The sequence below is a fragment of the Chelonia mydas genome, chromosome 2 (assembly GCF_015237465.2).
Source record: "Chelonia mydas isolate rCheMyd1 chromosome 2, rCheMyd1.pri.v2, whole genome shotgun sequence".
Lineage (NCBI taxonomy): Eukaryota > Metazoa > Chordata > Testudines > Cheloniidae > Chelonia > Chelonia mydas.
The window spans coordinates 87,613,333-87,636,746 of NC_057850.1; the positions used below are offsets into that span (position 1 = coordinate 87,613,333).

At 40.0% G+C, this 23,414-nt stretch overlaps 1 protein-coding gene across 1 annotated transcript in view; it reads right to left on the bottom strand.

The window, feature by feature from the left end:
- Positions 1–23,414, bottom strand: part of PIEZO2 (piezo type mechanosensitive ion channel component 2) — a 432,480-nt gene that overhangs the window by 63,635 nt on the left and 345,431 nt on the right. Inside the window, exons 23-31 of the mRNA XM_037892875.2 lie at positions 23,168–23,372; positions 22,934–23,035; positions 22,216–22,381; positions 12,435–12,678; positions 11,085–11,181; positions 9,905–10,064; positions 7,745–7,834; positions 4,521–4,642; positions 3,375–3,446 (exon numbers count right to left, since the gene is read on the bottom strand). Of these exons, the coding sequence (XP_037748803.1) occupies positions 3,375–3,446; positions 4,521–4,642; positions 7,745–7,834; positions 9,905–10,064; positions 11,085–11,181; positions 12,435–12,678; positions 22,216–22,381; positions 22,934–23,035; positions 23,168–23,372 (1,258 nt within the window). The remainder of the gene's footprint in view (positions 1–3,374; positions 3,447–4,520; positions 4,643–7,744; positions 7,835–9,904; positions 10,065–11,084; positions 11,182–12,434; positions 12,679–22,215; positions 22,382–22,933; positions 23,036–23,167; positions 23,373–23,414) is intronic.

Consider the following 23,414-nt stretch of genomic DNA (forward strand, 5'->3'; position numbering starts at 1 on the left):
AACAGAAAAATGTTGAAACAAGTAAAAATATTTCACACAGGCCTCTAAGAATGTCCCCAGAAGAGATGTTAAAAATGAAAGCTTTCAGAGACATTCATGATTTAAGGCCCCTAACCTGGAGCTGTTTTTCAGGAAAAATTCCAGTTGCTGATAACAGAAGTTGTCCCCACAGACAGGTCAGCAGGATGAGATCTACAGTCTGTGTGATACTTAGGGGTTAATATATTGTAGAGTATTACTGTCATACATTACGGTATGTACATGAGTGTTTGTACATTACAGGCACCCTTAAGCCTGGAGCCTCATTGTGCTGCAGTAATGTACAAACACTCATGTAAATTCTCTCTCTCAGCTGTGCACTCAAGTATTTCTGAAGAGACAGTAATATAACAAAACACGCCTCTAACAGCTAATAAGGAATGTTTTAATTGAAAAAGAAAGTATGACTGAACAACAACAACACGCTCTGGCAGATACACCTCAGGATGGAACAGAGAGTACATTAACCACCTATGGGCATTATTAAAACATTTAATAAGTAAAATAATTAATTAATGGCCAGATTTGTGTTCACTCACAGATCCCCTCCCCCCTTCCCATTGAGGAAGGGGATTTTGTGGCAACATTCCTCTTTTTTCCATGTGTCATGGAGAACTCTGCACAGATGTGGGGATTTGCAAGGGAGGAAGGGCAGGTCAAGGGAGGGGTAGGGCTTGAGGAGTGGGAACTGTAATATTTTCTCCTCCCCACTCATATCCCATAGTGGGAATCCCCATTTGGGAGCTATCGGAACAGCTGGGAGCTCTGTTTACATCACTCCATTAGAGCAGAACTGTTAAGGGTGGGGATACACAGCCAACAGAGAAGCAAAGAACCTCTATGCAGATGGCTCTGCCACCTGCTGATCCTTTTAGGGCTCAGGGGCCTGTTCCACAGGGACTGAAGGAGCACTGCTTCCCTCATTGGAACAATTTGGGAGACATCTCAATGAGGAAAATCTCACAGATGTTTCCCATCCCATTGTCATCATTATGATCAGAAGGTATCCGAGTACATAACTGTATAAACGGAATGAAAAGGAAACATGGTCCAATTAGCGAACACCAGAACTGGCATAAAACACTGAACTCCGGTAGTGCAGGCTCCTCAACAGAAGTAAACACACCTACAGCCACAAGCCAAAACACTAAAAAGGAAATGTCTTTAGCCTTTTACGGAAAGTGGTTATAGAAATACTATAAAGGATTTACAAATGGTGGTCCTTCCATGGAGAAGACCTTCCTTTCAGTCGGTATTCATGTCCAAATTGTGGGCCTGATCTTGCAAACACTTACTACAGTAAGTACTATTATGCTTCTACTCTGTGTAGTCCCCTTTATTTGAATGGACATGGTAGTGAGTCTGCATGGCAGGGCAGGCAATGTCTGTAGGCTCAGGCTACATGATGCTTTCCACAGGTTTTATTGCGATAAATAATTTAAATAAGGCTCACTGTTTAAACACCAAAATGCATGTTGTTCCCTAAGAAAATGATATAATGAGGGTGAAATGAACCAGAAATTGCTGAAATCAAGGCCTTGTTTGGGCAGTTCTTCTGTTTACTACAAAACCAGTGTGAGGATTAAGACAGACCATATCCAATTCCTTCCAAAAATACTGTAGTTTAAAATTGTAAGAAAACAGTTGCTAATTGTAGCTTGTGTTTATTTTGCTATTGTTGTTTTAAATGAAACTGAAATGACAAGAAGTAAGTTTTTGAAAAAGGATAGGTCTCTCTAAAGTAATATTATGCTCTTTACAAACAGAAAGACATAGGCACAGTTTACTTGTGACTTGACAGAAACAGGCATGTAATATACTATAAAATACTGTTGGCAAGAACACACATACACAAAAATACAGACATGGACACAAAGAGCATAAAAATATGTCTGGAAGGGAAAAATAAGCAACTCTAGAGGCGCAAGATCATTCATAAATGTTTCAGTTTAACTTTGCACTCTGATCAGTACCATTCACTTGTTAAATAGCCAATACTGACTATCGTGCAATAGATGACTTCTGTGAGCTAAGATCTAGTAACTGGACATATGAGTTTAGGCACTTAAGTGCCATACTCTTCTCTCTTCTGATTTATAAAGGGTGTAAATTAGGGTAGAACCATCCATGTATTATCAGGCTAACTGTACTGAGTTTTAGGGCTGTAAAGGAATTAAAAATATTATAAGGAGTCTGATGGCACCTCAAAGACTAACAGATTTATTTGGGCATAAGCTTTCGTGGGTAAAGAACCCACTTCTTCAGATGCAAGTTTTTTCCCAGAAAAACCTTTTATTTCCTGTCCCCCATTTAGTAAAAACAAGCACCACCGACTGAATATCAGCTGCACAGTGTAGGGGCAAATTTTGTTGCAACTGCAATGAAGTAATAAGGACAATTTTTTTGGCGGGGAGGGATCTATGGAAAGATTTGACTTGAGGAAGAAGTTGAAGATCAGAACTGTTCGCCAGTATTAATAGTATAAACTTTTTGCTGGAATGGCTCTCTCAAGTCTCACCAATAACGTCAGAGATTTTGGAAGAAGACCTTCACTGGCACCATCTGTTCCTATCTCAGAAGCATGAATACAGTTCTATACCTCACATTTAAATGCTTTGTATTTATAAAGGTGGGATTTTCTAGAGCTGTTAGCCTAACTCTACCCTCACTGAAGCCAACAGTAAATCTCCAATTGACTTAAGTGGAAACAGAGTTAGGCAAACTCTCAACACTTTTGAAAACATCACACCAATCAAGGTTCTCATGGTTACTGAGGGACCCATCCTACAGTTCTTATTCAGGTTAAGTTCTCATTGATATAACTGATTAATGCGATTTTTAAAGAAGAATATTTTCCATGCACATGGCTTGAGTCCATTCTCACTGAAGGCCATGGTGATCTGTGCATGAGATGACAACTGGTGAACCATCTAACTTTGAAAAATAAAACTAATAAGGACTAAGCTCCGGCCCCAAATGCATACAACTAATCAGTATTGGGGCAAAGCTTCTACTCTCAAATTTAAAACCATTTTATCATCTTTTTGGAGGCTTCCCCTTCTATGTGTGTGAGATAGATTATTTTGGTTCATGTTTTTCTTTGACTGGATATAACTGCAAATGGTCAGAAATACCAAAATCCGCATTACAGAAAATTGCTTATTTGTCCCCTGGAGGTTTAAAGTTGAAATCACTGGTTTATACAATCAAGCACTCTATCAAGTCACAATCATAAAACCATGCATAAAAACAAACAAGTTGTGGGAATGCTTTCATTCTGGTCAAGGATATAAGGGGTAAATCCATGTATTTGTAAGATGATTGAGAAAACCTACTGGAAGCATGATCAACCCAAGGCCGCCACCACAGCTTTTTTTTGCCCTTGGTTTTCTCTTTGTCTGCTTCTCCTAAAATAAAATATGGCCAAATATTAATTTTACAAAATGAAAAACACATTTTTACACTTTGTTTAATCACTTATTTTTTGTAATAGATCTAAACTGCATAAGCACATCAGATTTCAGCTCTATTCAATATACTCAGTATGAATGATATTTATGTTTTAAGAGGTAGCCCAGAATGCTAATGATCTATCTTACACAATAAATAAAAAACAATAGTATTCCACTCCAAGTACAACAAAAAAGTTCACAGTTTATATATATATATATACACACACACACATATATAAATAAAATAAATTATCACCATGCAGACGTGCATTACACACTGATGGATTTCATTGATTTTCCATAAAACTAATGGAAAATAAACAAAAAAAGGTTTATATAGATGTCCAGTGACATTTCATTTATTAAAATGTTATTGTCTAATAGGCATAAAACTTGCTTGTAAATGCTATAAACATGATTTGGAAACAGTTTCTATTAATCATCGATGAAGTTAAGTTCTGAAAAAATAATCCATTATTTGTTAACACTCTGAAAAATAAAATTCATTCATAAAAAACAAAGCTGTAAAAGTACATTTCAAATGCCAATAACTTTTTGATCCAAAATTCAACCCCAGTTAGGTATGATTGGAAACAATGGCACTTCATGATATTTTAATCTATACTGTTTCAAACAATAAAAGATGTTTGTGTATTTCAATGGTTTCAAAAAACTCATAGCAGCCAAGAAAAGGTTGCTGGAAAAATTGTAAATCTTTCTCTTTCTGAAACACTACAATTTTTTATAAATACAGCTGTTGCTCAAGTAAATGTCTGTTATTCAGTTCCTTGCTAAAAGACACAAATTTAACCAAAGGTATGTCTGTTTATCTCAAAGCAAATCATTTTCTTAAAATGGAAGTACAAAAGCCAGATATTTATCTGGATGAATCAAGGTTTAAAATGGTATTCCACTAATAATGCCCATCACATCAGTATTTCTCACACACACAGACTTAAGCCTACTGAGTTTCTATCACTGAGCTCCAACTTCTGATATGTTTATGGCATGGAAACATGCTAGAGGTACCTTCATCATCTTCTTCAGAAGCCTTTTGAATTTCTTGCCCTTCTGTTGATTCTTGGGTCATGCTCAGCATTCTCTCTTTACCCTTTTTGTATTTTTGTTGCCTAGCTTTGATGCGGTCCATCCTAGCAAATGAGATATCATATTCAATCCTTCACCCCTTTGGACCCACAAAGAAACATGACTTTTAAACATATACTACTTATGAGCATACATGTGCACGCGCACACACACACACAGAGGAAATTCTGGATGGGATTTTAAATGATTCTGCCATTTGCAAATAAGCCCTGGTCTACACTGGGGAGGAGGGGGTGGGAGGGGGTCGACGTAAGGTACGCAACTTCAGCTCGAGAATAGCGTAACTGAAGTTGACCTACCTACATCGACTTACTGTGGTGTCTTCAGGGTGACGAGTTGACTGCCGCCGCTCCCCTGTCGACTCTGCTTGCGCCTCTCGCGGCGCTGGAGTTGATGGGAGAGTACTCGGGGACCAATTTATCGCGTCTACACTAGATGCGATAAATCGACCCCCGATATATCGATTGCTACCCACCGATCCATCCTACACAGACATACATTAATCTCCCATTTAAAAAGTAGTTAGGGAGCCCTGAAGATGAGCTCTACATGGCCCTGTGAAATAGACCAGAGTTGAATCTGAGGCCCAGTGTCTCACTCCAGAGGATGGCAGGGCGTGAGAGTGCTGTGCAGACAGAGCACTCAGCCTGGAGACTGAGAGCACCAGTGATTTAAAAGGGCCTGGGGCTCTGGACACCGCTGCTGCGGTAGCAACGGTGGTGCCCGGAACCCCGGGCCCTTTAAATCGCTACTGGCGCCCTGGGCTGCATAGGCCAGGCAGCCTGGAAGGGCTGGCTGGGGGATGCTGACCCCCCCAGCCCCACCCCTTTTGCCCGAGGCCCCACCCCTTTTGGGGGCTAGAGCCGTCCCCATCCCGTTAAGTGTCCGGAGTTACTTTCACCCCTGTTTATAGTATAAAAATTCAGGCTCAGTCCTGCACTGGGGGCATTGGGGGCTATAGTACTGTAGAAGGAGCTCTGGGGGGAAAGCTGTCTCATGCAGAACTTCTCCTGAAGACTCCCACAACTCAGCAGGAGTTACATGTGCATGGTATTACACCCCTTCAAGGGGTGCAGCGTACTTCCTCCTATGCACTCGTGGCTATGACCCTAGCTCCTTTGGGAGTGCAGGGACTTCAGTTTTGTTCAAATGTAGCATGGGGTGCAGGGACTGGGGGTTGGGCATTTCTCATGCCCTCCCTCCTCTGAGCCTGAGAAGCCATCTCCACAATCTGGTGCTCAGTAAGAGACTGATCCAAAGGCCACTGAAGCCAGTGGAAGTTTTTTGATTCACTTCAATAGGGTTTTGGATCAGACCCTTAAGTACCCAAATTTTGCAATAACTTTTTGAATTTTTTGAACAACTTGTTTAGAATCATCAGGGTCAAAAATTCTAGTGACTAAAAAGTGTCAACATAATTTTCAGTTGATGGATCTGACCATTCGTTAGAAACAAATTATATTCTAGGTCTCTAACTACATTATAGTACATATTCAGTTATATATTTGTACTATAGTCCAATGGGTGATCAGATTTCTCTTTTTCCTTGTGTTCAACTACTGCTGGAATTTCTCTAAGTCAGTCAAACTGGTACAGTTGTTTTTGATTTCCTGCTGTGTAGGCAGTTCTCTACATTCTATTGATGTTTATTATTGAATAAAATCAAACAAAGTACGCTTTGGCTTTGTTTTTGTTGAAGTCAGATTTACTGCAAACCCAAAACAATGATTTTTGAATACAGTACATTGGATTTTTGTTTGTTTGTTTTTTTAAGTAACATATCACCTTGACCTCAAACATATCTATGCAGAATTAAAACAAGGATGACTTCCAGTACAGGCATATTGTCTTTTTTTACAGTTAGGATGAAATTCACCCTAATGCATAGCAGCACCCTCCACAGCACTTATACACCAAGGAAAAGATTTACATGAGGAGAATGGCCACAGAGGAAAGCTTTGTAATGACCTCAGTTGGGCAGGTGTGGACTTGACTGTTGGTAGTGGGTCAGGGGAAGGGTAACTGGATGTTTTGGCATGTGAGTAGCAGATAGATAGGACTTTTAGCACTTAGGGTGGCACGGAAGGCAGATTGGGAAATGAGACAAGAACATTAGCAATATGTGATAGAAGCTGAGTGGCTGGGTTGGCTTTACACAGGAAAGGGTTCTCCAGACCAGTCAGAGCAAAAGAAAATATTTTCAGTCAAGATAAAATAGATTCTCATCCTGGGCAAAAGCAGCACAAACTAAACAAAAGAACTTACCCACAACAAAGGTCACTATGAATAAAGACACAAGAGGTGAAATCCTGATCATACTGAAGTCAGTGGGGGTTTTGCCATTCGCTAGCCAGCTCAGAACCACAGCTTTGCTGACTAACCCCACTGCTACTGAAGTTTTTGTTTTTTATCCTGTTTCCTGTGTCTCAAGGTCCCACTTGGTAACCTGTGACTCCAGCAGGATTTGGCTAATCTGGCTCTCCAAGTTATTAGTTTTCTCAAATGGAAAAACAAAACAAATTATATTGACCGATGTAGTCCCCTAAAGAGACAGACCATGCTGCCACATTGCTAAAATGATAAGCAACGAAATAGTTAACAATGTTGGAATTTAAGTTATCATCCTTATATTTCAAAGGTAAAAAACCCCACCTTGAAACTAGTGGGGAGGTTCACACCTTCTGTTTTTATTTACAGTAAAGGACTATTTATAGTATATTTTCAGGCTTTCTACAGACTAAGGAAGTCAATATTGCATTGGTTTACATGTTGTTCACATTTTAAAGGTTAATTGTACAACCATTAGTTATAGAAAGACAATTTTATTTTTAAATGAAAATTTAGATCCTTTGGCTTAATTGTATAGCAAAGGGTGGATTCTGCAGCCACAGAACAGTGGAATAAGTGAAGGCTCTCAATTGACAGAATATAATTTCTATACTCAAGAAATTATATATAAAAAACAAACAAACCAGCATATAAGCACTGGTTTGGTTGTGTGCAATAATATGCAGAGAAGTAGGAAAGGATGCTTTAGAAGACGAGAGAATGCAAAAGAAATATCCCTTCCAGCTCCCAGAAAAGGGTTAATATGCTGTAAAGTAGGAGTAACCAGTGAAATAAATATAATAAGTAACAATCCATACTGTCTCTTCAATTGATCCATTGATTTTTTCTCTTCTTCGATTCTTGCCTTTACTGCCTTGACAATTGTGGCCTGGAAAAGTTCAGCACCTCTACAGAAGAAACAGGGGGGAAATGTAACACTATTATGATTCCACATTCCCTTTATAGCAAGTAAAACACAGGGAGAAGCTTACTTTATAAACTACTTAAATAGTCTGAGACAAAACACTACCATCAGAAGGACAGTACAGAAATGATGAGCAATCACAGCATAATAATTCATTTGTTTTCAGGCAACCATTACCAGATTTTGGGCCAAATCCTGCAGTCACTACTCAACCATTTAGTTACAGCAGTCGTTATCCAGTGCTTGGGTTCACTGGCCTCAAGGACTCAAAGTCAAAGCTTGAGTGAGAACTCCTTGCACAACTGCAGAATTTGATTCTTTACTTGTAAACAATGGCATACATTAAACCCTCTTGTCAAGCACGGGCAGCTCTGCCTTTGAGTGGGTGGAGTTCTGCCTGCCTAGGCCTCAGTGAGCACAGCACGTGCTTCGTGCTCACAAAACAAAATGCAAATGCGTATGACTCCTCAAATGAGTACGTGTCCCACTTCCAATCTGGAGGCATACTTGAACCTCAGTTAGTTAGTTAGGGGGTAACAAAATGGTTAGAGTTAATTTACAATCCGTCAGTGTGTATTAGTTTAAACTATTTCTTGATGCATATCACCAGTACTTTGCACTTGCCTATGCTGAATTTTATCTGCCACTGTGTTGCCAGTTGCTTAGCTTTGCTAAGTCCTTTCAAAGTTTGTTGTTCTTAGCCTACTTCCATGTTGACAACTGACTATTCCTACCCTTTGTTTTCTGTTTCTCAAGCAGTTTTTGATCCATGACAAAACATTTCACTCCATGACTACTTAGTTTCATCAACAGTCTCTCTCATGAGGGACTTTATCAAGGGTATTTTGAAAGTCAAAATAAATTGTGTTTATTGTACCTCCTTTTGTTGTTGTTGTTGACTCCCTCAGAAAATTTTAGTGCACTAGTGGCCTTTATAAAAGCCATGCTTGTTTGTCAACATCGCAGTGTGCAGACATCTAGAGGTTTCATAAATCCATTCTAATTATTTTTTTAACCAGTTTATCTGGTACTGAAATGAGCCTCACTTATGTGCAATTCCCAGGATAACCATATGCACTTTTTAAATCATAGGTACAATACTGGCATACCATGTCAGTTCTGTAGCACAGAAGATTATTTTAATAGGAAGTGCATATTGTTTGTAGCAACTCAACCACTTCATTCTTAAATGTCTAGACTCTTGGATGAATACCATCTGGCTTTAGAGACGTATTGCAATTGTCCTAAAGACAATCTAATCTTCTCTGGGTCAGGACTGTATGTTTCATAATGTTAACTGTGAACTAAAGATGGGCTCCGGTCATAAAGTTTGGATCCAAATCTAAACTCCCCCAAAGTTCAAGAATGTTTAGATCTCAGATTTTAGTGAGGCAAGGGCCCACCTATGATGTTCAGCTCTATCTAGCAATGTATATGACCCTCATCAATGTAATATCTCAGTGCCTTACAATTATTCATAGATTTTATCCCAGTGACATCCCTGTGACATAGGGAAGTATTATCTTCATGTTTACAGCTGAGGAATTAAAGCATTAGGTAGATTAAGTTTCCAACTTGGGGGGATGTTACTATCCAAGATTTTGGTTTGAGCTAGCTTTACTCTAAACATACAATGGTAATGGATGCATGATTATATCCTGAATTGGCTAGGTTGTATGAGAAAGAGAAAGGGAAAGGGTCACAGAGACAGCTACATAATGAAGCACAAGCAGCCTTGGGCACATTCAGTAAAATTCATCCAAGTGCAGAAATCAGAGAGTTCTATGGTATCTGATTCAGAGGCCTTTTGCTGGCCTTTCTTGCCGAGGTAGCCAATATAAGCAGCCAGACAGAATTCCCTTTTAAAGGAAGAAATGTGTTTGCAATTTTGATTTGGTATTGATTGTGGAGTAGTCAAACTTATGTCAAAGTGGCTGGAGCTTGGGTTAGTCAGACGCTTTATTGGCAATACTCAATATACATACTAATAAAAACAAACCTAATAATGAAGGATTTGTGTTTAATCAGTTTCCGTTACTACACTGAATGCTACCTTGATGCCAGGATCTGTGAAGCTTTTATATCAGCAACCACATGTAGGAAGTAGTAGCTCATGAAGACTCTTCTTTGCAGCAGCAGGAAAGCAAAGCATATACTGTCCCAAATAATTCCTGCCTCACCGCTAGGCAATTTACAGTCTCCAGTTTCTTTAGCTTATAAAAACAAACAGAAATCACCAACGTAAGGATTATCATCTTCTTAAATATGTAAGCACATCTCCATTCTGCCCAATGGAAATAAGCCAGAGTTCTGAAAAGCCTTTTTGGGCCTGTAAATCATTTTTCTTAAGATAACTGAAACGTACAATTCCATCCGATGTATGCTGTATTTTATTTTTTTATATAGGGAGTTACTTTTTGGATGTCACAGAACTAAACCTGGGCTTTGTGGACCCAGAGTGTAAACTCCACCTGCAAAGTTAGCTGTGCTTGGGGAAGCTAGGCAGTACTCTGGAGTTAGAGGATGGGGCGTGCAGCCTGTGCATAAGAGCTCTAAAATCAGAGAAGCCAGCCTAGTAGGTTTTGAAGTCCATACTCCAAGTTGGAGTTTCAAAGCTTGCTGCATGAACCATCTTGATTTTTGCAAGCCCCAGAGAGGTTTCTGTTGCCACTCAAAACTTTTGCATAATCAGGGCTGCATTGTATGTAATTTTGTTTGGTGAACTGGCTTTGTATATCCTTTCCCTATTTAGATCAGAAAAAACAAACAAACAAAAAATTTGAAAAAGGAAACAACAACTTTGCAGCAGAATTCCTAGGCAGGACACAGGTTCAGCCATTAAAATTTCACAGAATTCTATGTTCTACAGTTTTACAGTAGAAACCATAAAAAAAATCTACATTTGCAAACCACTAGGCACAGATATTATGGTTAAATCTGTGATAAGTTAAGATGTCAGTATTTGTTATCTTTTGCCAAATACTGATTTTTAAAAATGGTTATAACTGTATAAACAGCAGATAGTACTCAGTTTTATGCACTATTTTAAGTATTTGATCATGTTAGTCTATTTATGTCCTAGACCATACCTAATTTAGTTTGCATTATATAATATTGTTCTCAAGATATCAAATCAGTCAAGGGAAAATACATTTGTCTGAAATTTTGAAAGGTGCCAACGTAGTTAACCTTTATTTATAGAAAAGCATTGAAAAAAATCTAACTGCACTTACGTTGATGGTATCCTTTAACTGTACAAGCCAGGCTAAATGCTTGAATCAACCAGCAACTGTTTCGAATTAATGACTCAATGTAGCCACATGCTCCTATCTGAAAAGCAAATGAAGAGGCTGATACATAAAGTTCAGAAACAAGTGATAAGAATCTTAGCACATCTGTTTATGTCACTGTCACAGTTCCAGGGTGGCTGCATCTGTATGTCCCCCTCTGTGTTCCACTCCACACACTAAACATACCAGGAGTCACCAATCAGTCTTAGGGGGCCCTAGCGGACCAAAGTCTTTTTAGCCTTTCCAACAGGGTTGGGGCTCCCCTGGGACAGAAGGCCTCATCTGTTTGCTGGATCAGAAAGAAGGTACTTTAAAAGCCCTTTCTTTGTCTGTTGGTTTCTGGAAACCCAGCTTGAACCTGTATATGCAAACCACTCCAGGCCGGTGGTACTTCTGTAAAGTTACTTAGACTCACTGATTCATCTTTATCACCTTCCATTGTGTTTAGTGCTTGGAGGAGATGTGGTAACCCTCCTTCGTGGAACGAAACACAATCATACATAACACGCTGATTTATATATATTTAAAATGAAAAATGCCTGTTTTTCTCAGTCCAGCAGTAAAAATGTTCAAAGGTAAGCTACAACTGCCAAAAATACATTTAAAGTTATCTTTTATAACATTTTAAATTATTGGCTTTTCTCAGCTTATCGGAGGCATCATAGGAGTGTTCTCTAACTAATTGTTTAACATTCATAAAAAGAACCCTAATAGTTAAATAAAGCCTTTAAGAGTTAAATACTGACATTTTCAATTGAAACTTAGATCAGAATTAAAGGAAACTAGAAGCTGGTTTGCCATCTCTTGCATCAGGCCCCCTATTCTCAGTGTCAGAAACTACAAAACTTCTTAGCATGATGACTGTCCAGTGGCTCCAAAATGTCAATTATAATTAAACACCATAATGACACAAACACTCTATTCATTGTAGACCTTACAGACTTGTAGTCCTTACAGAGTTCTTACTCACACAAAGCTTCTACAGACTTCAAAAGAGAGCTTTCCCAAGTAAAGAATTCAGGATTTGGCTCCTTGAGAATTGCTTCTTACCTTGTGAACTTTCAGACAGTTGGACTGAGCAAAATAGGTACACATTTTCTTATAATATAGAAACCCACAGTAATTTTGGATACTGTATTTACAGTTTCTGAATGAAACATGGAAGACTCTTGCATGCATTAGTACAATTTTGTGATGCTGAAAGGAAGGTTTTAGGACTGCTTAATGACTGCACACTTTTGCAGCTAACCCACAACAGCATTCAGCACTGAAACTATAGATGCAGCCACTTACCGACAGTATGTTTTTCATTGTAATCACAAAGACATTGTATGCAATCAGCCAGTCCCAATAACGTAGAATGCTTCGGATAGGTTTCAATAATAGATCACCACCAAAGAGCAGGAAATAGAAACAGGCCACCAAGTAACCCATACAAAATATGCTGATCCTTGTAGTTCCCGTGATGAAGATGATAGTAAGCACAAACCAGAAGAGGTAACTAAATATTATCACTTTATACATATCTAAGTAGGATCTGTAACAAGAAGACAGAAACAAGGAAAAAAATTACTAAACTTTTTCTGATCATTTTCCTACACATTTTTGCCCACTACTGACTTAACCCTACAAAGTGCAGAGCACTCTGATCTTGACTCAGCAAAGCTCTTACACACCTGCTTAACTTCAACTCTAAAGCCAATGTAACTTCTCCCATCATGTGCTTGATTCAAGCTTAAGTGCTTTGATGAACAGTGGCAGAGTGCTCAGCACCTTACAGGATCAAGTCCTTTATCATAAAAGGATGGAAAATACATTCTTCACAAACTTCATGATGCCGTGATTTATGTGGCAATGTTATATGCATGTAAAAGACTGTTTGAGCTCATTGCTGAAGAAGTCTGGGTAACTGTTCAGCAAATCTATTTCTAAAACCCACCTGCATGACCTCATTGCAAACAATTCTATACTTATTGATGACTTCTAGAGAATTCAGTCTGGTGAGAGGCCCCATTTCCAAAGACAGCTGCTAAAAATATCTTTCTTCAATGCAGATCAACTGTAAGAGGTTTGGGGAGGTGTTTTCTGCAGAATGCCAGTGTGTTATAATTTACTGAAACCTTCGCTAAGAGGCCTCAGACAGGACAATCTGAAATCCATCTTGATTGGGAGAAAGGAGGAACAATGCAGTATTTTCAGATTCTTCAAAAATCTTGACTTAATATTCACTTACAAGGAGAACAGAGACTACCATTAGAAAATGTGCAAAAGGCTGTAGGGAGCAGTAGGTATAACTAACCATTTCCAAACCAATCAATTCTTAGTTTCCCTTACTGGAATATTTTGCTTCCAGATGTTCAGGATCAGCTCACACAAGCTGTGAAACCTGCTGTTCCAGGAAACCATGCAGGGAGAGCATGACATGAACATTCACACCTTCTGTGCCAAACTACCTAAGGAGTAAATGAGCCAACTGTACTGTCGACTGCCATGTGAAGAAACCCCTGCTTGACATTCTCATGCCTCACCAGACCTTTCTGGAGCTGTCTTGCTGGTCTATATTTATATATTCTCCCTGCTTAAGTTGCACTCAGGGAGATACTTAATGATAGGTGACAAAAAGGGTCCTTTTGGTTTACTTCTTGTAAGCAATAAGACTATTGGGACTAAATAGGACTAAACTGCAGTCAAAATTCTATAGATGTTGTTGGGTTTTGTGCGATAAAACACCAAGGAACAAACTGTTTATAAGTTTTGCAGGAGAATAAGTAAACGGGGGGCCCCAATTGAACAGGTCTTCAGGGGCCCCTGGATGTGACTGAAATGGCACTGTCTGTGCTTCTGCTGAAAAAGATGTACTGTTGTGTTGCTGTTCCTTTACATAATAATTATTGATGTGTGGGATGTCTGGGAAGAGATCTGCTTCCTGACACTACTTTTATCATCCAATATTTGAGAAGCCTTGTCCCATTGTGCTTACATATTCTGCATCAGCATTTTTGAGAAAAGCTAAAGAGGAAAAAAAACTGAAGCTGAAAAGAAATCTCTCAAAAAAGATCTAATCAAAAGCATTTTTCTACATTTTTTACCGACTTGGGCTATCAGCCTCAAGGGTTCTGTCTGGATGCAAACATCTCCAAAGTTCAAGTATATCTGGGGTTTTCACTCAATCAGAGGCTTGCAACAAAGTTCAGTTCTGGAGCAAAACATCCACACAGAGTTTGGGAGGTATTTGGATTAGGAGGCTGGTTTTAGAACAATCTCTTTTTAAAATTTAAATTATGCATGGATTAAATAAACTACATAACACTACAAAGCACATATTACACACTCATGCATTTTTTTTCTCATTTTTGAACATGTAAAAAATTCAGTGCACCTTAATATTCTTACCTTAATATTCTTACTCCAAAGGAGGAGAAAAACAAGAGCTGGGCTGGGGGTGCAGGCTCTGGGGTGCGGCCAGGGTTGAGGGGTTTGGGGTGCAGGAAGGGGCTCCAGGTTTGGGGGGGCTCAGGGCTGGGGCAGGGGATCGGGGCACAGGGTTGGGGCGTGGGCTTACCTCGGGCGGCACCAGGTCAGCGGTGCAGCGGGGGTGCTACAAGAGGCTTCCCGCCTGTCCTGGCACTGCGGACCGCACTGTGTCCGAGAAGCAGCCAGCAGAAAGTCCAGCTCTGCGCGACTCTCACCTGCAGGCACCACCCCCCCACCCAGCACCCATTGGCCAGGAACCAGCCAATGGGATTGTGGAGCCAGTGCTCGGGGCAGGGGCAGTGCGCGGAGCCCTGGGGCCCCCCTGCCTAGGAGCCAGACCTGTTGCTGGCCACTTCTGGGGGGCGCAGCGCGGTGTCAGAACAGGTAGGGAGTAGCCTGCCTTAGCTGGGCAGCACTGCCGCTGGGACTTTTAACTGTCTGGTTGGTGGTGCTGACCAGAGCCGCTGCGACCCAGTGCCTTGCATTCCACGACCCAGTACTGGGTCGCCATCCGCAGTTTGAAAACCACTGTTTTACACCACAGGGGATTGTTATTTATGCCTCTTAATGTTTAACAAGAGGTTCCAATATTGTCAAATCTGCTGTGAGGCGAAAAACAATGAGCTGCAAAGAAACTGATCTACGTTAAAATCTGCTCCAGATAATAGTCTGAATGACTATGTGATGTTGCGGCTTAGCTGCTGGCATCCTGGTGCCAAGACTTCTCAGCATGACGACACCGGTCAGCATCAATATTATAGCATCATCCCCTTTGAAACAAGGATGCTACTGCCCAATTAGTACTTTGGAGCTTCAAGCAAGATTACCAGCTCTGTTGATAACTCACACAAAGGTTATGAGTCTATTATAGGAGTGGGTGGGAGAGTTTCTGTGTGGCCTGTGAAGTGCAGGGGGTCAGACTAGATGATCACAATCGTACTTTCTGGCCTCAGAGTCTATGATACACCAGCCAGACTCTTCTGCACCCACTAAGGACGGCCAAGATGTTGGTGTCCTGTAGCAGTAACTGATGTCTCTATGCTTCTTCAGGCTAATGGAATCGTCTCTCTCTCTTGCCCCCCTTCCCACATCACTCTCCTGCTTCCCTCTCCATCTTCTCAGCTCTCCCCTCCCCATCTCTCTTGCTGCCTCTCACTCAGGTCACCCCCCTCCCCCCCATCTCTGTATGTTTCCTGACCAGTCTCTTGTTCCATAGGCACCCTGTATATTTACCTACGCCCCAAGACTTTCACGTCAGAGTCTCCTACCCCTCATATCGTCCCTCTCTGGCACCCCGATGTTTCCTTGCATCCCTGTCAATCTCCTTTTCTGCCCTCCATATGGCTCTATCCCCCAGTCTTCTTCCTGAACCCCACATTCTCCTCCTTTTCCCTGCTGAACCCTGCAGTCCCCTTCACTCTGCTGAACGCTGATTTGTTGATTTTCCCTTTGCTTTAGCTATATTAGCACTTTCAAAAATAAGCTTTATTTTTATTGGATTATCCATGTTTTCTTCCAGGATGTGCAAGAAAATTAATTGGACCTAGTTCATAAGATCTCTTCAGGGCCTTTCCTACAGTTAATGGTATTTTTTCTTCTCCTGTTTTTCAAGTTCATCTCCTCTATCAGTAAGTTCCTTTTTTCTTGTCTCCACTTGCTTTAGACTATAAATCCAAAGTTGCACTGGTTGTTAAAACCCTTTTTATTAGCAACAAAATGTTTATTTCATGCAAGTCTGAGCTGAAGTCTGTAATGATGATTTGCAGATCCTCTGTCATTAATCTAAGTCAGAATATGTGTGGTTCCAAAGAATGCATTACATCTGCTTATGAGAGTGGTCTGCTGCTTCACCTGCTGTTGTCTCCTTGGTTGCAGGCGTTACAGGGGCCAGCTCTGTGTTAGATGCTGGGATTAGGTCCTGGTGTTAGGGGCTAAAATATTTTGATATCTCCGTATTTTTTCTGTCCATTTCTAGGTTCTTGCACAGGAGTTCTTCTAAATTGGGATTTTCCCACATCACAAGCAGTGGGAACAGAGATCCGCCTGTAAAGCCATCTTGGCTTTGCCTCTAGAAAGTCCCTACTTTTTATTCTTTGGCTTTGTTTTGTTTTTTAAAATTTCTTCACTTGTGGTTTCCTGCAGGCTTAGTTGTGCATCCCCTGAGAAATCTGGGGGTGGAGTGAAATTTGGACTTTCAGAAAATCTCTTCCTTCAGGTTCATTTGTCACTGTTGATCTCAAGTGTTTTTCCAGAAACAGGAAAGTTAAGTGATCGGTTTGGTTACAAGTTCTTTTTTCCGATTGTTCCTACTGTAATAAAAGGCCTTTTAGCAATGCCTACTGAAACAGTTACTGTCAAGTGTCTCCTCAGGGGAGAAAAATCAGAAGAAAATCTTCAGATTGTTATGTAAGATTTTTGCTATGTGACACTTTATGGACAGCAATGAGAGATGTTTGACTAAAACCTCATATACAATGCTTTGGAAATGTGAAATGCCCCAAGAGAGAGGACATGGGCCAAATTCAGCCCTGGTGTTAAGCAGGTGCTAGTCCCTAGTTTACATAGGCACTCAAGTCAATATAGTTTTAATTTAGATTGTAAAACCTAATTCAGAGTGCAAGCTCCTTGGGGCAGGGACTGTCTCTGCAATTTGTTCTATAAGGCAACTAACACATTTCTGGGTTCAAGAAAATAAACACATACTGATACATTGGGCATAATCTGATCCCACACTTACAAAATAAGGGAATTAAGGGAAAATTACTCAACAGCAATTCTCTTTTCCCTAGTCCTCTCTTCTTCCTTTCTAAACAGCAAATCCAAAACAAGGAAGCCTGTGGCTTTACCAACCAGAAGTAAGAAGACAAAAGATTAGTCAAATCCAAGACTTCCAGAACAAAGACATATATAATAAGATCAAAGAAAAACTACTCCAAGCAGCACTTCTTGAGGGGAGCAGGAGAGATGTAGCACAGGAAAAGAGGACTACAACAAACAGAATTACTGGTGAGTAATCTTCCCTTGATGTATGTCCTCCTTCTCCTAGTCTACCCAGCAACAATTACAATTAGCAAATATCACAAGCTAGGCCTTTGGAGGGAGGGGAGGAGGGCTAGGAGCTTATTATATATAACTACTCTCGGAGAATCTAATGCAAAGTAACATTAATAAACAAGTACAGATCAATTTGGTAGTTCAAGAGGAAGTTATGAGGAAATGAACAGGTGGCCACCTTATAAATTTCAGAAGCAGATGCTTCGGCACTCTGAATCAATGAAATTGGCTACTGCAGAATGGAATTTAATAATTTTGCATGAAGCCATTTGGTTAATGGAATACAGTCTTGAGCAAATCAGTCGTAGTCAGAGAAGTGATTGTAAAAATGGCATCTTGTCATGACACTGAACTCTTGATGGATTTCTGTTTAGAAAGACAGAAACTGTTAACTTTTACAAAACTCTGAGTAAGAGATCAGTACAATTCCAGAACTTGCTTTGCACACAGAAAGACACTTTCTCTGATACAGCAAAGGAGGACTGGGACACAGCACAGGTAAACAAAAGGCTAATTAACATAAAACTGCCCGAGTTTTGAACTGGACTCAGTGAGCATATGAAAATTCAAGCACAGGTCCATTACAGAACATGGGAACGGGAATGCACATTCAACTTCTTTTGGAACTTGAAAGCGGGGAAAGTATTTCAAATCTAGGGATTAGGGACAGAAGTTGACTGCCCCTGAGCATGACCCAGTCACTAAACTCCTTGGAAAAACCTTTAGCAGTCTATCTGCCTTGCTCAATCTCCACACGGTCAGTGTAAGCATTCCGGGCTGAAGAACAGGATCAAACCTTCAATGCAGTCGTATAGGGCGTTTCTAGGAATGCACTGCAATCACAGATTTAGGTTCTAAAACCAAGGATGGTTGGACTGCAGGGGCCAACACTCTTTCATGAATGTTCTTTTCTCCAGAATCAGAGGTAGGATCCCATGAAAATGTATCATGTCCCCAGAGTCTTAGACTCAAATGATCATGAGCAGGAAGGAGATAGTTTTGCTGATAGGGTGGAGCTCAGCTATTCAAATAGGTGTCCCAGATTATAGTAAATGTCCTGAAACACATGGAGGTCCAAGCTCCACTTGGTAGGGACCATTACTATTCTTGTTATTAATAGATAGCTCATGCTTAACCAATCCACCATGATGCTCTCCTTCCTTTAGAGATTCACTTGCTCAGAAAGAGGGAAGAAGAGAATCTATCTAGGAAGTCAGCCAGGATGCTTTAGAAAAGATTTGAAAACTTCCAGTTAGCATGGCAGGTGTAATGTAGCTATAAGGAATATGACTCTGTTCTGCTTCACAATAAACGGTCAGCTAAATTACAATTAAGAATCTTTATTACTAGTGATGACACATCAGTGAGGAAGGACACAGCTTGATCTTTAGATCTCAGAGTGAATTTGCAATACTGACAGCTAGAAAAATCATCTCTCTGACTTGTGAGCTGAGCATATTTTACATGGAAGTCTTATAGGGAGAAAAACTGGCATGATATTATGTCATTTTTACAGTCACTTCTTTGACTATGACTGATTTAAGTAAATCTAATTTGTTTAGTTTTAGGGCTTGTTCTAATTTCTCAGTGATACTAGAAAAAAGGATCTCCTCATTCTGCTCATCAGCATGCGCGTCTTCCTGTAGTCAGTGGGAACTGCTACATTCAAAACTTCTGAAGACCAGGCACTAGCTCACTTTAGATTAAAGGAAGATACGCCCCTCGTTCTTGCAAACAACGATGAGACATAGCCAATAGATATGGGTCAAGGTTACCTGAACGCCTCTCAAAATGCTTGGCTCTGTTATCTTAAAAAGAGGAACTTTTATCAAATACAAGAGTTTTCTCAGTCCAACTAAAATGCTGTTACTCCAGTCTATGAACAATGAACAATTCAAAACTCAGAATCTCTAAATATGGCTAAACCAGTTGATATTTTAGTCTCAGAGTCTCCATGTAGTGTATACCCTGGTAAAATTTAGTAACCAGCGTGAAAGTCATGAGATTGCTGTTGCTTATTTGGTCCCTGAGTTTTCTAACAAGTTTCCTTTTCTTCCTCCTTTTTCTGCCTTATTTTTCATTTTATTTTCTACACAACATGAGTCTCAACACAACAGATCTACACAACCTACATGCATCAAATATAAAAGGCACATACATTTCCATGCTTAACCAGAACAAATATAGTCACAAACTTGTGTGTTCACCCTAACACAATTAAACAGATTGTTTCTCTGGATTTTCTGTTTTTCATATCCAATACTTTCCAGCGACAACATTGCCACCCCATAAATGTGAGCAGCAAACCTTTTCTGAAAAGGCTGTATACTGTTAATTACCTATATAAGACTCTATTTTCTCATCACATCCCAAATACCGCCTTTGAATATACATAGAGCGATCTAGGACTTCAAGGAATTTTACATATGACTCAAAAGGGAGAATTTGGTCCTAAAGTTTATGGAAAGGCAGCAGTCCAGTTAAGGTTGAGGTTTATTTCCCAATAAAAGTCTGATTTTGTCTCCTATCCAAAAATCTTCAGAGTACATTCTTTGTGCTGCAGGTTCTTCATATTTTGCCAGCAGACAATTTCTCCCATATTTCTGGGATTCAAACAAGTTATTCTCGATTTAGATAAAAATAAGTCAATCATTACTTTTTGAAAATCTGCTAAAACCAGCTTTTCCGAAAAAAGCTAAAATGAAATTTATTTGAAAGAGCTTGACGAGTTGCAGTGCAAAGGACTGATTTTATGATGGGAAAAGGTGCAGTTGGGCAGTTATTCCCTGGAGTGATAGGCATGTCCACCAGACTCCTGTGGACATTAAAAAAAAATGCCAAGCAAAGTGAGTCTTTAGCCCTTTTATTTCTGAAGAGAACTTTTAAATGTAGACTCATTGACACTAGTCACAGTGATTTTCCTGATTTAGGTCAGAAAACATGTTCGCACTGTCCCCTGGCATTCTCACCAATGATGCTCTTGCCCAGAACCCCTAACTCAATGACAGCTTGGAATCATCTTCATCTCCGGTGCACTCTCCTCAAATATGAGCTCAGAGCTAACGTGGATGTGGCAGCTGTGGCAACAAGTAGAATTTAATACTCTTCCTTTAGTATTGGAGCCAACGCCACTCCCTTCCCTTCATTCCTCCCAATTAAGCCCCACTGTGGCAGACATTTTCTGTAGGTATTTCTGGTTACTGATAAGACTCCAGGAAATCATCTCCACTTGATGCAATATCTAGTAGGGAGATGGTGGCACCAGGCCTCACCCTGCTATCAACAGTTGCCTGTTCTCAATGGCAGCAGAGTGCATCAAGGGCTATAATCTCCAAATAACCATGTCAGCTGAATGCATTTCAGTGAGTTCACCTTCAAAGCTATTCATGGCTTTGGCCACAGGATCCAGTAGAAACAATAGGATCCATTTAAAGATTTTATGAAGGGACTGCAATTACAATGAGTGTCTGGTGAAATAATAACTGTTTATCAATTAAAAACAGCTTTCCACTCTGCTCCCTCTCAGCCATCTGAGCATAACATGCTTTCTGAGTCACAACAAACATCTAGAGGGCAAAACATAGACGCTAATGAAGTTTCCCCCATAGTTATTCTTGTAAATATTGCACCAAACCTTCAGAAATGCATCAGGCTAGATGGCCAGCTGTGCTGAGCTTACACACGCAGCAGCTGAGGAGCAGGGAGAAGATGGCTCCAGGATTATGAGCTGCTCTAATTTTCGACAGCTGAAGTCGTTACATAATAGCTGCTCCATTTGCCAAAGATTGGCTGGTGCAGTGTGTTTCTGGCTCCACCCCTTTTTTTTACCCCACACCACCAAAACAGACCTCCAAAGTCCATGGGTGGGAAGGGGGTGTCATGCAGCGGAAATCCTCAGCTGTCCATATGAGACAGCTTTATGTCCCCTTTGCCCTTATTTGGGTTGAGTGAAGAATCTTCTTCTTTTCCAGAGATTTTTGTTTGTTTAAATAGTGTATGACTTTCTTCAATTTTGAGCAAAGCAGCAAGACGTAATTAACTGATAAATACATTTGTGATATTAAAGAGATACATAGACAGGGCCAGACTAACTCGGTCTCGCACAAGTGCATGGGGCAGAGAAGACAAGGAATAGATCAGGTGTACCACCAGGTACTCACCAGGAAACCTACGGAAGGATTTTGCTCCTTCAGGCACAATCCCTCCTTGAACTCCACCTGCAATGCTGTTGATCTGTACCTTCCGCATGGCACCATCGAGGCCACCATCAGTGGGCTAGCTACACTGAGATATTCAGAAACATGCTCACCTGTGTTGGAAAGAGCCTTCTAGGTAGTACCATATACCCTTTCCAGCTATTTCTTATGGAAGATAAATAACTTACTGCTGCACAAGTTGCATGTTGTAAAATGGGAAAATTTAAGACAGATCTCAATAGAGTTGGAAGCCAAAATTCAAACACTCTTCTATTACAGATACCTTCAAAACAGAGAACTTTAAAAAGAAGATACATTGTTATTTCAAAATATTCCAGACCCGACATTACCGGCAGTGAATGAAGTCGGGAACAGGGTTGTGCTGGCTAAATGACGCTGCATCAAGGTTCATGCAAATTTCCACATTGTCCCCAGCCATGATTCGCACAGCAGCCTTATTTTCATCCTCAAACATTTGTCTTTGTAAGGATGCACAGAGCAGCAACATGAAATCGTCTGGAAAAATGAAGATATCACCGTGAGAACTTCAGCCATTATCTCAGATCTATGGTGTGGAATGCTGAATGCTATTGGTGAAATGTTATCATCTAATCACAGCACAGTAGTTCTTACTGGGAGATTGCATTATCTATGATGCACTGTAATACAAGTTTGACATTTGTTACTACATTTCATTTTCACCTGATTATTCCACTTGCATGATTTTTTCTGAGAAGGAGATTAAAGGGAGGAAACAGAATTCATCACTTTTTATTCAGCTTTATTAAAGAAAAATGAGAATGTACCAGTTGCATAAATTACTGAACATTTGAATGCACTGATTTGATAAAAACACAATTACTGTTCAATGTACTGTGTTGGTATAATGCCTAGCACAATGGGGTCCTGCTCCATGAATAAGGCCTCTAGGATCTACGTAATAAATATAATAATAATGCCCTGTATTGTTGCTTCTTCGAAACAAATAAAAGCTTTGTATTATACTTTTGCATGATTTGAAACCAAAGAAAAGTAAACAACTTTCATAGCCTGTGCTAAAATACTTACAGACAAGAAAAATAGGATTTGGTCTTTCAATGAAGTCTGGAAAGTATAACCACTTTATGATGTTGGAGTTGAAGTTGGCATTAAGGCTTCTCCATGGATAGTCTACAATAAAAGGAAGCATGCAAAAATGTAATCAATAGTTTATAACAATTACTTCATTTTCTTTAAAGTATCTGTCAGTTTTCCAGCAGTTTCCTGTAAGAGCAAATGGCCATAAAAGGTAAGTGACCCTACCTTTACAAGGAGCAGGTGGAATGCCAATACAAATGAAATACTGGAATATAATGGTGCATGCCAGAAAACAGCAGTACTTTGGCCAGATCTCTGCAATAGCTTTTCTTCTACGTCGATATAATACAGCAATTAACCAGAAGGCATGAATCATGGCAAAGAAATCCATTCGTTGACCAATTACATTAACTGACAGTAGGAAACAGGTCTGTGGAAGAAGTAAAGAAAAATATGCAGCATTTAGAACCCC